The 15268-nt window shown below is 41.6% G+C and overlaps 1 protein-coding gene across 1 annotated transcript; it reads right to left on the reverse strand.

Moving 5' to 3' along the window:
- Positions 1 to 820: 820 nt before the first annotated feature.
- stub1.L (STIP1 homology and U-box containing protein 1, E3 ubiquitin protein ligase L homeolog) lies at positions 821 to 15226 on the reverse strand. Its single transcript, XM_018236656.1, has 7 exons — positions 14244 to 15226; positions 11046 to 11244; positions 5347 to 5512; positions 5112 to 5202; positions 3537 to 3593; positions 3230 to 3346; positions 821 to 1989 (listed from the first exon to the last, which is right to left on the reverse strand). The coding sequence occupies exons 1-7, from the start codon at positions 14415 to 14417 to the stop codon at positions 1864 to 1866; spliced, it is 930 nt and encodes a 309-aa protein (XP_018092145.1). The 5' UTR covers positions 14418 to 15226; the 3' UTR covers positions 821 to 1863.
- Positions 15227 to 15268: the final 42 nt, after the last annotated feature.

Here is a 15268-nt window from a genome sequence, read left to right on the forward strand (position 1 = left end):
ATAAAAGACACGTGTCCTATATGTTCTTTTGTGCAACTAAAGCATATGGCGGCCAGTGCTCAGCACAAAAGGACCCCCTACTGGGCTTTACTGCACTTGTTTAGCCTCCTCATTGTAAAATAGTTATTCCTTCATCTGCTTTGTGGAGCCAAACAGGCAGATGCATTGGCTCTTTATAAACAAAAATGGCTGTAGTTGTGTGAACTCCATTGGAATATGGGTGACCATATAATCTCTGCAAAGTGCTTTATATTATATAGTGAACAAAGTACCCCCTGTTGTAAAATATAAGGATATTATAAGGATATTATAAGTTACCGAGGATTTTCATGGCCATTTAAAATATACAGGTCATGGAACTCTGAGGTGACTTCTTCTATTCTCATAATTTGCAACGGGGGGTACTTTATTTATTACAATACAAGTTTCCGTGAGTCACGTGACAGAAATGACATCACTATTTACAGGATATTCATGGCTCTATTTAAATTTTATATATATAATTGATATATATAAACTATGAAATGAGTAGGGATGAAATGAATCCAGCCGAACCCTTGAATCCTTCATCAAAGATTTGCCCTAATACTGAACCAAATCGGAACCCTAATTTGCATATGCAAATGAGGACGGGGAAGGGGGAAAAAAGAGCCGCACGCATAAAATTTTTTCACTTACTTGATTTGTGAAGAAAAGTCACATGATTTCAAGCATTCGGTTCAGGCCAGGCACAAGGAATCTGAATCCGGCTGAATCCTGGCCGAATAACAAACCAAATGCTGGATTCAGTGCACCCCTAGAAATGAGGCAGGCACAGAGATACAGCGGAACTCCTTTAATGTATGCACCTGTATTCACGGAGGGGCTGCCACACTCCTCAATGGCCACATACACACACATATCAAGAGACACAAACATATTTACATGGACTATGTACAGAGTAAAGCAAAGGAGTTCAAATCCCCAGGGTGGTTACATTCATTGCTGCAGATGTGCCTTGGCGTATGTATGTGTCGGGTCTAGTTAGGTCCAAGTTCCATCTTCAGCTTTAGGACTAATGATCTAAAGGTTTCATGTGTTTCATGCATTGCACTTCTTCCTGCACTTAGTCAGCTGCCATTTGTCATTAGCCAGGTCTCTTCATTCATAGCCATTCGCTATACCAAAGCTCACACTGAAGGTTCTGCGGTGCTGCTCTGTGTCCTGCCATCATGGGCTGCTGTTTCTTAATTTATAGATCAACTGCTCTAGAGCAGACGAACCAAAGCAATGTGAGGACTTCAAAAACAAACTCCGATGCTGAACACCACGGTCGAGCAGCTAGATAAGAACACACCAGACCCTTGAGTTGAATCCAAAGGGTAAAATATTGGCATACAGAAGAATTTACGCTGGGCTTGTTCTCTTGCCGTAGTAGCACAGTCTCCGAATAGAACGAAATACTTCTGGGTGGGACATGACGACTGGCAGAGTGCATGCTGGGTTGCTAATCACCAGAACATAGTTCTGCAGCCCTTAAACCTCACGGCTATAAAAGACTCCATTGCTGAGTAGGGTCCTCCAAGGAGAAGTGAAAAGGAAATGAAAGAGGAAGTCAAAGCAGGCAGGCGTTCCACTCACTAGAAGGTTACCGTATTCGCGAATCTGGGAAATGCACACAAACAAGAGACGGAGAAGTTCTGATATCCGAAAGAGAAAGGGCCACAGACTTGGGTTCTAGAATAGAAGAGACTAGGCTTCTGGCAGAGGGCTCAGACACGTAAGGGAGATGAGTAAGGCGTAAGGCTGGACAGGCACAGTCTGCGACACAAGAGGAGTACGACTCTAATAGCAATGCCAGGCCACGGATAGTCTTCGCCACGATCAATAGTCCTCCACCCAGCCATTCTCACATATGAACGTGTCGATAACTTCTTTCATGGCCAGGTTGGGAATGAGCTGGTCTTGAGTCAAAGGGCTTCTAGTCACTGGGTCAAAGTGCCCGACTCTCTGGATAAAAGAAAAGCCAGAGATCTAAAAAACAGTATTAAAGGAAAACTATACCCCTCCAACTATGTAGGTCTCTATAAAAAGATATTGCATAAAACAGCTCATATGTAAAACCCTGCTTCATGTAAATAAACTATTTTCATAATAATATACTTTTCTAGTAGCATGTCCCATTGGGTAATCATAAATAGAAAATTGCCATTTTAAAAATAAGGGCCGCCCCTGGGATCGTAGGTCACATGAGCCAATTTGCTTCCACTCTTCTTCCTGTTACAGTTAGAGTTGAAGTATTTCTGGTCAGGTGATCTCTGAGGCAGCACACAGACCATCACTAAATGGGGGTTCAAGGCAAGAGATGAAAAAGGGCAACATTTATTGCAATGTGATAAGATTCTTTAATATGAGACATAATTTGATATAAATCTGTTGCTCAAGTATTCATTTTGGGGGTATAGTTTTCCATAAAATGGTAAATGGTAACTGCACCTAAGGTGAAATTTAAAGTTCCGTAGTATCGAATTTTTCCACCAAACTATCCCCCCCCCCGATTTTTTTTTTTAGCGCTGACCGATACCGATTTTTGAATTTTGTGGACTATATACAAGTAGTCTGTATATTCTCCCTCCGGGTACTCTGTTTCCTCCCACAAAATCATACAGGCAGATAAGAAGGTTCCTAATCATTGTGTATGTGGCTTAGGGTCAGGGCAACACAAGAAGATTCGGGGAGATTTGTTGCATGGGGACAAACTTATTCTTCAGGGCGACTAATTTCCCCAAACTGCATTCCCGCTGGCTAAAATGTAAATCGCCGGCGGGATGGCACTCAGAGCAATTTGTTTTCCGAAGTTTCTTTGTGAGGCAACTTCAGGCGACTTTGAAAAACGAATCGCTCCGAGTGCCATCCCGCAGGCTATTAGTTGCCCCGAAGAAGAGGAGATTTGTCGCCGGCGACTAATATCTCAGAATCTGCCTGTGTGCCCTGAGCCTTAAGGTGGCCATACACAGCCAGATCTGCTCGTGTGGGGATCTGGCCATCTTTGTGCTGGGCCAAATCAGGCCAACAAATTGCACCAACGTGCTCCGTGGGAATTTCTGTGCAGATGTTGCTCTGTCCCTCCAGAGTCTTATTACAATGACCATCTCCATCTTTGAACCAATAAGTAGCAATTTCCCTGCATCAGCAGCAAGTAACAGACACCTTTCTGTGCTTCCTACATTTACTAACCCCTCTGCATTACCTGGAGATGCTCCTCGATGTCTTTCCTATCGTACGTGATTCCACTGGGTGTTATGCAGGGTTCCCTCATGAGCTCAAAACTGATTTTGCCGCACAGATAATCCGGGATGTCTCGCTTCTGTTAAGAGGAGGATAGGGAGGAGCTTAGAGCAAAAACAACGATAACTACCAAACTCAAGCTGGAAACTTTAATAAAGTGGCCAAATAAATAAACACTGATAATTCTATGAAGAAGAAGCTGAAAAAAAAAAAAAAAAATACCAATGGATCCTGTATGTGACAATTCCTGCTGAATATGAAACACTCACCTTTCTCTTTTCATCCACTTGAGAGAAAAGTTCCTCCATGTCAGCAAGATACTTGTCCTAGAGAGCAACAAACAAAAACATACTATTGGAAACTGCTCATTTGTTGGAAACTGCTGATATGGTACAGTTTTATCTGTAAAGATGTTGACCACCACAGTTACTGACTCTTCACCATATATCTCTCTATCTCTCTATCTATCTCTATCTATATATATATCTATCTATCTATATATATATATCTATCTGCATACATATATAAAGGTAAATATGGAGGACTCTTAGGTGTGCACACTATGCCATAAGGTGAGACATGTAACTTGGCTTTGGTAACACAACCCTAAGGGGCAGATTTATCAAGTGTCGAATTTAAAATCACATTTTCTAGTTTTTTTTTTTTTATGGTCAAAATTGTCAAATTCGACTAGGGAGTTATTCAAATTTGATTCAAGTTTTTTTAAAAATTCTAGTTCGATTTTGCATACTCTGGCCCAGGGGTCTCCAACCTTTTTACACTTAAATGTGGCTCACGAGTAAAAAAGAGTTGGAAAACAACACAAGCATGAGAAAGTCCATGGGGATGTCAAATGAGGGCTGTGATTGGCTGTTTGGTAGCCCCTATGTGGACCTGCAGTCTACAGGAGGGTCTATTTGGCAGTACAAGTGGTTTTGATGAAAACAAAACTTGCCTATAAGGCAGGAATTCAAAAATAAGCACCTGCTTTGAGGCTACTGGGAGCAACATCCAAGGGGTTGTGAACAACATTTTACTCTCAAGCTACTGGTTGGGGACCACTGCTCTGGCCCTTTAAGAACTTGAATTAGACTATTAGCCACCAAAAACCTGCTGGATTGTTGTTTGAGTCAATGGGAGATGTCCAGGGATCAATTCTGAGTTGTTTGCAGCCTTCCTGACATTCAAGTTTTTTTAAATCATAATTGAATTCAATACGTCTGAGTTTTCGAAATTCGATTTTTTTTTTTTTTTAAATAAATTTTGAATTTCGAGTTCAGGGGAGTTTTAAAAAAAAACTCACATTAATTCGAGATGCGACCCTTGAAAAATGTGCCTGTCACTTAAAAAGCAAAAAAAATCACCATTAATTTAAAGGATAAGTAAACCTTTAAAATAAGTGAATGTAAAATTGATGAGGGGGCTATTCTTAGCACTTTTGTAATGTACATTCATTATTTATTTTCTTTTCATTCCAAGATATTAAGGGATACATGTGCTGTTACTATGAATGAATTTTGTTATAACAGCGCCACCTGATGGTCATTTTCCCACCAGTCTGACCACCAAGTAGTCAAGGAAGTTGTCAGGAGAAAGAAAGAGGCTGCTCTGATGTTCTTCTGCTGAAAGATTTGAGAAAGGTTTCTAATTTTAATCCTAAACAGAAGAACATAAGAGCAGCCTAAGCATTCGACCTACACAATCACATATCTCTGCTACAACCCTGAACTGAAGCAGAAATGTCCATGAGATGCTGTTAGGTACTCAGCATAGCAAGGAATAATACAAGAATGGTAGCAAGGAAAATCCCAAAACACTAAAGCACCCATAAGAATTCTACTTACATGTTTTGAGGCCACACTAGACAACAGGGCTCGACCTCTACTCTCCTCTACGCTATCCTCTTGGTGTTTTCGCTTTGCTTCTTCAAGTTCTCTGTAAAAGAAGGAAACATTAAAGATATCAGCTGAATGCTGAGCTCTGACCCCTCTGTATCCAACAGAAAAGCTAAAAAACGTCAGCATCTGATTTAGCAAATTACAAGCATTTTATGGCCAAGGCTGCAAATGGCCACCCCACCTCTCTTTCTCGGCCAGGATGAGTTTGGTGAGATGGGAGTGCAGCTCGTTCTCCTGGTTAATCCGTCTCTCCTCTATGCTGTTCCAACGTTTCTTCTTGGCAATTCGCAGGGCGCTGGGGATATCATCTCCAAAGTTCAGCCTCTGCTCCTTGGCCAGGTTATATGCTGCACAGAAATAAGGGGAATACCAGTTAAATGGGTTGTTCACCTTTGAGGTAACCGTTAGTACAATGTAGAGAGGGACATTCTGAGACAATTTGTAATTGGTTTTCATTTTTTATTATTTGTGGGTTTTTTTTTTTAGTTATTTAGCTTTTTATTCAGCAGCTCTTCAGTTTGCAACTTCAGAAATCTGGTTGCCAGGGTCCAAATGACCCTAACAACCATGCATTGATTTGAATAACAGGCTGGAATATGAATAGGGGAGGGTCTGACTAGAAAGAAGAGTAACTAAAAGTAGCAATAACAATAAATGTGTAGCCTTACAGAGCATTTGATTTTTTAGATGGGTCAGTGACCCCCATCTGAAAGCCGGAGTGGAAGGAGACAAATAATTCAAAAATGATAAAAAATAAACAATGAAGACCAATTGAAATGTTGCTTAGAATTGGCCATTCTATAACATATTCCCCCTTTAAAGGAGAAGGAAAGCGACGGAGGCATTTTATTGCCAATACAGTGGTGTGAAAAACTATTTGCCCCCTTCCTGATTTCTTATTCTTTTGCATGTTTGTCACACAAAATGTTTCTGATCATCAAACACATTTAACTATTAGTCAAAGATAACACAAGTAAACACTAAATGCAGTTTTTAAATGAGGGTTTTTATTATTTAGGGAGAAAAGAAATCCAAACCTGTGTGAAAAAGTAATTGCCCCCTGAACCTAATAACTGGTTGGGCCACCCTTAGCAGCAATAACTGCAATCAAGCGTTTGCGATAACTTGCAACGAGTCTTTTACAGCACTCTGGAGGAATTTTGGCCCACTCATCTTTGCAGAATTGTTGTAATTCAGCTTTATTTGAGGGTTTTCTAGCATGAACCGCCTTTTTAAGGTCATGCCACAACATCTCAATAGGATTCAGGTCAGGACTTTGACTAGGCCACTCCAAAGTCTTCATTTTGTTTTTCTTCAGCCATTCAGAGGTGGATTTGCTGGTGTGTTTTGGGTCATTGTCCTGCTGCAGCACCCAAGATCGCTTCAGCTTGAGTTGACGAACAGATGGCCGGACATTCTCCTTCAGGATTTTTTGGTAGACAGTAGAATTCATGGTTCCATCTATCACAGCAAGTCTTCCAGGTCCTGAAGCAGCAAAACAACCCCAGACCATCACACTACCACCACCATATTTTACTGTTGGTATGATGTTCTTTTTCTGAAATGCTGTGTTACTTTTACGCCAGATGTAACGGGACGCGCACCTTCCAAAAAGTTCAACTTTTGTCTCGTCGCTCCACAAGGTATTTTCCCAAAAGTCTTGGCAATCATTGAGATGTTTTTTAGCAAAATTGAGACGAGCCTTAATGTTCTTTTTGCTTAAAAGTGGTTTGCGCCTTGGAAATCTGCCATGCAGGCCGTTTTTGCCCAGTCTCTTTCTTATGGTGGAGTCGTGAACACTGACCTTAATTGAGGCAAGTGAGGCCTGCAGTTCTTTAGATGTTGTCCTGGGGTCTTTTGTGGCCTCTCGGATGAGTTGTCTCTGCGCTCTTGGGGTAATTTTGGTCGGCCGGCCACTCCTGGGAAGGTTCACCACTGTTCCATGTTTTTGCCATTTGTGGATAATGGCTCTCACTGTGGTTCGCTGGAGTCCCAAAGCTTTAGAAATGGCTTTATAACCTTTGAAATTGAACTCAGGTGTGATAAACCACAGTTAAGTTATTTTTTAACAAGGGGGGCAATCACTTTTTCACACAGGCCCATGTAGATTTGGAGTTTTTTTTCTCCCTTAATAACGTAAACCTTCATTTAAAAACTGCATTTTGTGTTCAATTATGTTATCTTTGACTAATAGTGAACGGTTTTTGATGAGCAGAAACATTTAAGTGTGACAAACATGCAAAAGAATAAGAAATCAGGAAGGGGGCAAATAGTTTTTCACACCACTGTAGATTAGTCACAATAGTGCAAGCTAGAATGCTATATTAATTCTGTAGAATGTTTTACCATACCCGAGTAAAAAGCTCAAGAAGCTCTCTGTTTATTTAGGATAGCAGCTGCCATATTCGCTAAGTGTGACATCACTTCCTGCCTGAGTATCTCCCTGCTCACTCAGGGCTCAGATTACAGCATGGAGCCGGAGGGGGGAAAGGGAGAGAGGAACAAACTGAGCATGCTCAAGCCCTAGCCCTGGAGGTTTAAGCTGAAAACAGGAAGTCTGATACAGAAGCCCATGAGTACACAATAGAAGGAAAGAAATGCTGTGTTTCTTTTGACAGAGGACTCAGAGCAGCATTACTTTGAGGGATTACTGGTGTATTTATATAGACCTTTCTGATAAAGCTTACTTAGTTTTAACCTTTCCTTCTCCTTTAAATACTTGTAAAGCCTATTTCCTTTTAATGTGGTAGCTGGCTGGGAGACCATTGGTCTAGGTTATGCAATACTGGGCAGGGTGCTAAAAACACTGTATAGCTGCATTGCTAAAAAAAATCCATAGAGACCAGGTTCAATGCTCTCCGTGTTGATACGAGGAAGTTAAACAACCCCCCCCCCCAGTAACACAACTTCCCATATAACACCATGGTATGGATTAGTGTAAGAGAATAACATTCTGACTGGCAGTCGCATATATCGTACACTCCCAAACTGTTCACTTGGCATGTCCCCTTGGTATCCAATTCAATAGTAAAATATTACTGTAGAACCCCCCGTTTTACGTTTTTCAGGGGACCAGGAAAAAATTATGCAAAATCCGGGAAAATGTAAAATCAGGGAAATGCGTAAGTACTTATTCTTCAAGTACAGAAAGGCTATAAGCACAGGAGTTTTACTTTGAGATCCAATATTTAGTGTGTCAATAACAAGGGTTAAACATTGCAGCATTAGGGATGCATCCCAATCCAGGATTCGGTTCAGGATTTGGCCTTTTTCAGCAGGATTCGTATTCGGCCCAATCCTTCTGCCCGGCCGAACTGAATCCTAATTTGCATATGCACAAAACAAGGAAGTAAAATATGTTTCCCCGCCCCTAATTTGCATGTGCGGATTTGGTTCGGTATTGGCCGAATCTTTCCTGAAGGATTCGGGGGTTCGGCCGAATCCAAAATAGTGGATTTGGTGGATCCCTAGGGAGTATACCAGTTTAGCCCACCCATTACCATAAAGCAAGACAGGACTGACTGATACATTTCTGCCAACAAAGTAGCAGCAACACGCATGTGTGTTTTATTCAATCCACTGACTATCAGTTCCCCACAGCTTATATACATACTTTTATGGTGACAATCTTCCTTTAGCATTGCATACATTAGATTAGTGGAACTGCACTATATACAGTAGACTCTGCCCCCATATCTGGGCCTCCAGGAACCTTCAAGGGAAACTAAAGCAGCGAGACGTCACACTGAGCCGACGCCTTGTTAAACCTGTGTGTCCCGCGCCTCGGTGTTCCTGTTTTTCAAGCTCCATGAAAGACCTAAATATATTTCTGCGTCAGTCTGTTGGTGTAAACTAATGATATTTGTTCTTTGTAAACACTTTTTGCATTAAATAGCGATGAGGAATTCCGCTTCAGAAATAGCCCAGGCGCCATAAGGGATTTCAGTGCATTTTCTCTTATCTGTTGAAGGTGAGTGCAAGGTGAAAACACTGGCGAAAAGTGACAATTTGTTAAAGGAACAGTAACACCACCAATTTGTTAAAGAAACAGTAACACCAAAAAAATTAAGGTGTTTTAAAGTAATGACGCCCCCTCCCTCCCTCCCAGAGCTACTTTAGAAGGTGAAAAATGAAACTTTACACTTCAATATTAGAAAAGCATAAAAATAGAAAGTAATTGGGAAAAAAACTTTATTTCTGGTGAACAATCTGAAACAAACTGAACTGGAAAAAGTGTTGGAAGGTGAACAACCCCTTTAAATTGATGACCTTTTATTGTAGGCCAACTCCATCTGTACAAAACACACCAGCCTGGGGGGGGTTTCCTGCAGAGCTTGGGCTGCCATCTTTGTTCTCTGCTCCCAGCCGACTGAGTGGACACGAGTGCTAAAGAAGTTCTGTATTACACGTGTATCAGCTCAGGGCAGCGTGAGAGATACCTGGAGCAAAGACGGCAGCCCTGAGTTCTCTGGGAAAGTTCTCTAGGCCGGTTTGTATTTCAAAGAAAAAGAGAACTGGCTTGGGGTAAAACGTCAGTGATTTTAGTTACTGGGGACATTCTTTTTGTTCCCATAAAAAAAAACAGACGCATTTCACTGTAATGTTAAAGGGCAGCTTCACCTTTAAGTTAACTTTTAGTATGTTATAAAATGGCCAGTGCGAAGAAATTTTTAAATTGGTCTTCATTATTTATTGTGCGTAGTTTTAATTATTTGCCTTTTTCTTCTGACGCTTTTCAGATTTCAAATGGGGGTCACTGACCCCATCTAAAAAACAAGTGCTCTGCAAGGCTATACATTTATAGTTATTGCAACTTTTTATTACTCATCTCTCTCTCTTCTATTCATAGTCCAGTCTCTTATTCAAATCAGTGCATGGTTGCTAGGGTAAATTGGACCCTAGCAACCAGAACCCTGTCTGTAGATGTAACACTTTATCCCTTGCACCCCCCCCCACTCCTCTTCTATAGGTCTCATTTCTATCCTTCCTGACAGATCTTAAGCTTCTCACTCTGCTCTCCGTGTCTAATTTATATGATCTGTACTGGTCAGCACAGTATCTGTATTTTCAGGCTTTATAGAGAATATGTGCATGCTTTCAGAAGAAAAATCACACAGCTGCCCAACTGATATTGGGCCAGGGAACCCCAGGGTAAGTTAGAGAATGTGATTGGGCGAGGACTGTATCAGCACGTTCTCTCTCAAGGTAAAGGTTGTGGATTGGTTCAGCTTCAAGTTAACTTTTATTATGGTATGTTATAGAATGGCCAATTGGTCTTCATTAATTATTTTTAGTTTTTGAATAAATTGCCTACTTCTTCTGACTTTCTCCAGCTTTCAAATGGGGGTCCCTGACCCCTTCTAAAAATCAAATGCTCTGTAAAGCTAGAAATGTATTGTTATTCATACTCACATGCTCAGTGGGCTCTGAGCAGCTGTTGAGAAGCTTAACTTAGGGCTCGTCACTAATTATCCAGCAGAAAATGAGGTTCCCCTGTAATATAAGCTGATGCTACAGGTTTGCTGATTATTAAATTCTGATGCTAATTGCACTGGTTTCTGTGCTGCCATGTAGTAATTATCTGTATTAATTACTGATCAGCCTTATATTGTGACATTTCTATTCTATGTGTACTGTATATTGTGAGTGGGTCCCTAAGCTCAGTAAGTGACAGCAGCACAGAGCATGTGCAGTGAATCAGCAGAAAAGAAGATGGGGAGCTACTGGGGCATCTTTGGAGACACAGATCTTTACTGCTAAAGGGCTGTGGTTGCGTTGGGCTGGTACAGAAGCACAAAACATAATGTACAACATTTCTAGCTACTTCTTTAGTTTAACTTTCCTTGTCCTTTAAGAACAGGCTGTTTAAGAACAGCTCACCTCTCTGTAGATTGGCAATGGCTTCATCATAATTCTCTAGTTCCATCTGACACTGTCCCAGGAAGAAGTGGGCTTTCACCGACTGACAGTCCAACTCTAAGGCATGTTTGCAGTCTGCCAGGGCCTTGTCCAGCTGCTGCATCTTCACGTAGCATAACGCCCGGTTAGTGTAATACACAGCAACGGAGGAGTTTCGGGTCTGCAGGGAAGAAAAGGTCACTGTTAAAAATATCTACAGAAAATATACAGATTCCTTTTCTCATACAATCTATATTGTGTATGACCAATTATCAATTTAGGGATGCACCAAATCCACAATTTGGGATCCCAGAATCCTCTGTGAAAGATTCGGCTGAATACCGTAACAAATACTAATTTGCATACACAAATTAGAGGTAGGAAAGGAAAAAGTGGAAAAACTATTTTTTGTTGCGATTTCCTTTCCTGCCCCTATTTTACAAATTAGCATTCGGATTCAGTTTAGCCAGGCACAAGGATTCGAATCCTGCTGAAAAAGGCCAAATGCTAAACTAAAACCTGGATTCAGTGCATCCCAAGTTTAATTGCACCAGTGAATTTATCCATTGCAACATCTTGTAGCCGACAATAGATAATTGTCTAATGGTTGCTCTGGATAATTGCACCACAGAAATCACTCCCGTTTAGCTCTTAAAAGTAGGTTGCCCACATTGAATGAAATACGCAAGAGAATGTTCCAGTGATAATCATCCGTACCAGCATGATGTCAGCCATCTTGCTATTCTTTAACATAGAGAGAGCAACGAGCGATTTTGGCTTTGAGCTTATTGCCGTTTAGTTGTTACAGTACTAGAAAAATAAAAGGATTACATATCCCCAATATTAACTGTATAGAGAAAATGAACAGGGAGTGGAGTGTACACAGAGCAGTCAGGGTTCCCATAGGTTGAACACTTTGGACCATGGTGGGAGTTGTAGCCCAGCACAAGTCCGGTACAGCATTGTTGTTGAATAAGGCTTAAAGGAAGAGTAACACCAAAAAAGAAACACATTTTTAAGTAATTAAAATATAATGTACTGCTGCCCTGCATTGGTAAAAGCTATGTAATTGCTTTAAAAAGACTACTATAGTTTATACAAGTAGGTTACTGTCTAGCCACATGGGCGCCCATTTAAAGGGCATGTAAAGGCAAAAAAATAAAATCCCATTTTTACTTTCTTTAACGAAAAAGAAACTTATCTCCAATATACTTTAATTAAAAAATGTCTACCGTTTTTATAAGAAACCTGATTGTATGCAGTGAAATTCTCCCTTCATTTACTGCTATGGATATGAATTGGCAGATGGTCCCTAACTGATGAGCAGGGAAACAATCATACTTATGAACGGCAGGGGGAGCCCCCGGCTTACTTCCCAGCCAAGCAGAACTCAAGCAGCTTTGTTTATGACGATCCCTAAGCAGCCCAGACCACACTGTGGTGCATGTGCACAGTCTTAGTCTTGCAAAGATGTTTAACAAAGTAAAGGTGGCCATACACGGGCCGATAAAAGCTACCGACAGACCGTGTCGGCAGCTTATTGGCCCATGTATGGGGCCCCCCGACGGGCTTCCACGATCGAGATCTGGCCAGATCTCGATCGGATGGGACGAAAAATCCCGTCGGATCGCGGCTGCATCTATTCGTTGATGCGGTCCCGCGATCCGACCGCCCATTACTATTCGTTAGGATCCGATCGTTGGGCCCTAGGGCCCACGATCGGATCAGCCCGATATTGCCCACCTCAAGGTGGTCATATTGGGGAGAGATCCGCTCGTTTGGCTACATCGCCAAGCGAGCGGATCTCTCCATGTATGGCCACCTTTACAAGATGGTTACCCCCTGTAGCCAACTTTGAAAGCATAAATCATTTGTTTGATTAGGCTTGTAGTGCAGTAAGTTCATGTTTATATTTAGTATACAATATACAGCATTTTTAGCTTTATTCTATTTTAGACTTTACATGCCCTTTAAGCTTAAAAAGGCACAGATAACAGATAAGATCTGTAGTATACAATGATATTCTGCAGAATGCATCCGTTATCTGCTTAGTAGCATGAACCTTGAATGGCTGCCCCCATGGCTACAGATAACTATAGTAGTGTTTCTAAAGCAAAACAATACATTATATTTGAATTACTTTATAGAACTTGAATTTTTTTGGGGGTTAATTTTCCTTAAAGAGACACCAACTAAAGCGGGCCATACACTAATAAATATGCTCATTTGCCAGGGTCTAATTGGGCTGAACCATTCTTCTAGTCACCATGCATAACATTAGCCTATGCAGACCTGATTGATGCATGGCTCTCCTTCACACTGATTGCCAAAAACTCTTTAAGAAAACCTTAACCAGCCTCCCTAAATCAGGTATTGGTCATTTCTTTTTAAAATAGTTTTTAATTAAATGCCTTCTTCTTCTGACTCTTTCCAGCTTTCGAATGGGGGGTCACTGACCCCATCATATAAACAAATACACTATAAGGGTACAAATTTATTGTTATTATTACTTTTTATTACTCATCTTTCTATTCAGGCCTCTCCGGTTCATGTTCCAGTCTCTTATTCAAGCAAATATATTGTTGCTAGGGTAAGTTAGACCGTAGCCAACAGATTACAAACTGGAGAGCTGCTGAATAAAAAGCGAAATAACTCAAAAACCACAAATAATAAAAAATGTAAACCAATTGTAAATTGTCTCAGAATATCACTCTCTACATCATACTAAAATTGAAATCAAAGGTGAACAACCCCTTTTAAAAAGAGAAGGAAAGGCTTCAGACACTTGGGGTGCCAAATGTTAGGCACCCCCAAGTGATTGTATTGACTTACCTGAAACCCGGGGTTATACCAGTGAGCACCACACAGCGATCCTCTTCTGGCTTCTTCTTTCTTCAAATTTCCCGGGGCAAACACATGCGCAGTTCAGCGAAATAGCCGACTTTTTAGTTAAAGTTCAGCTTTTCGTTCTACGCAGCCGTTTGAAGAGGATGGAAGAGGATTGCTCCGTGGTGCTCACAGTTTTCTGCTGATAGGAGCACAGGCCCGGGGTTTCAGGTAAGTTAATACAATCACTTGGGGGTGCCTGACATTTGGCTTTTGACCTTTCCATCTCCTTTAACTCTAGATAAAGTCACTGATTTATATTCATATAATTGTTAGAGAAGAGGTGTTACTTACAATGGCCTTGCTATAACAGGACACCGCTTCTTGGTATTTCCGGGCCACAAACAGTCTGTTACCTTGTTCTTTAAGTTCTTGAGCGCTGACATTCTCAGGGCTACCCCCTGTTCCTCCAGATCCCCCACTGACCCCCGAGGGGCGTCCTCCACCACCCTCCTCCTTTCCTTTCATCCCAGGGCCTCCCGCAGTCACCCCTCCAATCCTCGGGATGCTTGGTGCCACCCCCAATTTCACTGATGGCGAGGGACCCCTTGATCAAGGGGACCCAGTAATTATATTTAAAAAAAAAATTGGGGTCTTGCCCCAAAATCAAATAGAAAAGACTAATCTCCAAATATCTAGTTAAGCCTTTGTTGTTGGCGGAAACATCCAAACGTTGTATTCAAGTGTTAACTCAATGGCTCGATAGTGTCTCTGTGTATCCCACGCAAACGAACAGAAGAACCCCTATAACCAAATACTTAATAAGAACCAAGTGTTTCACTATATAACTATTAACTGAAGCCCTCTGCACTCACGGCTTATTCTCAAGGTACAGTAATACACATACAAATTAATTAGGGGCCTTATAAAGCCTCTAGCACCAACAGATCAATCCTATGCTTACAGTAATACACATGCAAATTAATGAAGGATCTTCTATCCTCCCTGACAGTTACAGGTTAATCTGACAGAGCCCTTGTAATCTGTCTGGTTAAAGTCTGAATCCACAAGCACAGGCCCCACTAGAGATCCCCTCAAGCTGCTCTTAATAACATGAGGCCAAACTCTAAGCACCGGCCCTACTGCCCACACACATCCCGGCCGAAAACCAGCCCTGTTGTCGCCGCCCACAACAGTCCACCGTCGTTGCGTTTCCAGGCCCCGCTCATAGGCCGCTACACTGACACAGCTCCAGGCCAAAATCCTAAACACAGACAGCTGCTGCCACCAACAGCCGGAACTTCCGGTCTGCCATCTACAGTCACTAGCTGGTCGCTTCCGCACAGAGACCATAGGACGGATTTAACCAGAACGAGACT

Source organism: Xenopus laevis, chromosome 9_10L (assembly GCF_017654675.1).
Source record: "Xenopus laevis strain J_2021 chromosome 9_10L, Xenopus_laevis_v10.1, whole genome shotgun sequence".
In the NCBI taxonomy this organism is placed as follows: Eukaryota; Metazoa; Chordata; class Amphibia; order Anura; family Pipidae; genus Xenopus; species Xenopus laevis.

What these genes read in the sequence shown, in the direction of transcription:
- stub1.L (XM_018236656.1), bottom strand. Translation starts at nt 14,417, where the DNA reads ATGAAAGGAAAGGAGGAGGGTGGTGGAGGACGCCCCTCGGGGGTCAGT. An exon ending in CATTGCCAATCTACAGAGAG is followed by an intron (nt 5,513 to 11,045) that starts GTGAGCTGTTCT and finishes ATTTCTGTGCAG; the next exon opens with CATATAACCTGGCCAAGGAG. An exon ending in AAGTGGATGAAAAGAGAAAG is followed by an intron (nt 3,347 to 3,536) that starts GTGAGTGTTTCA and finishes TCCTCTTAACAG; the next exon opens with AAGCGAGACATCCCGGATTA.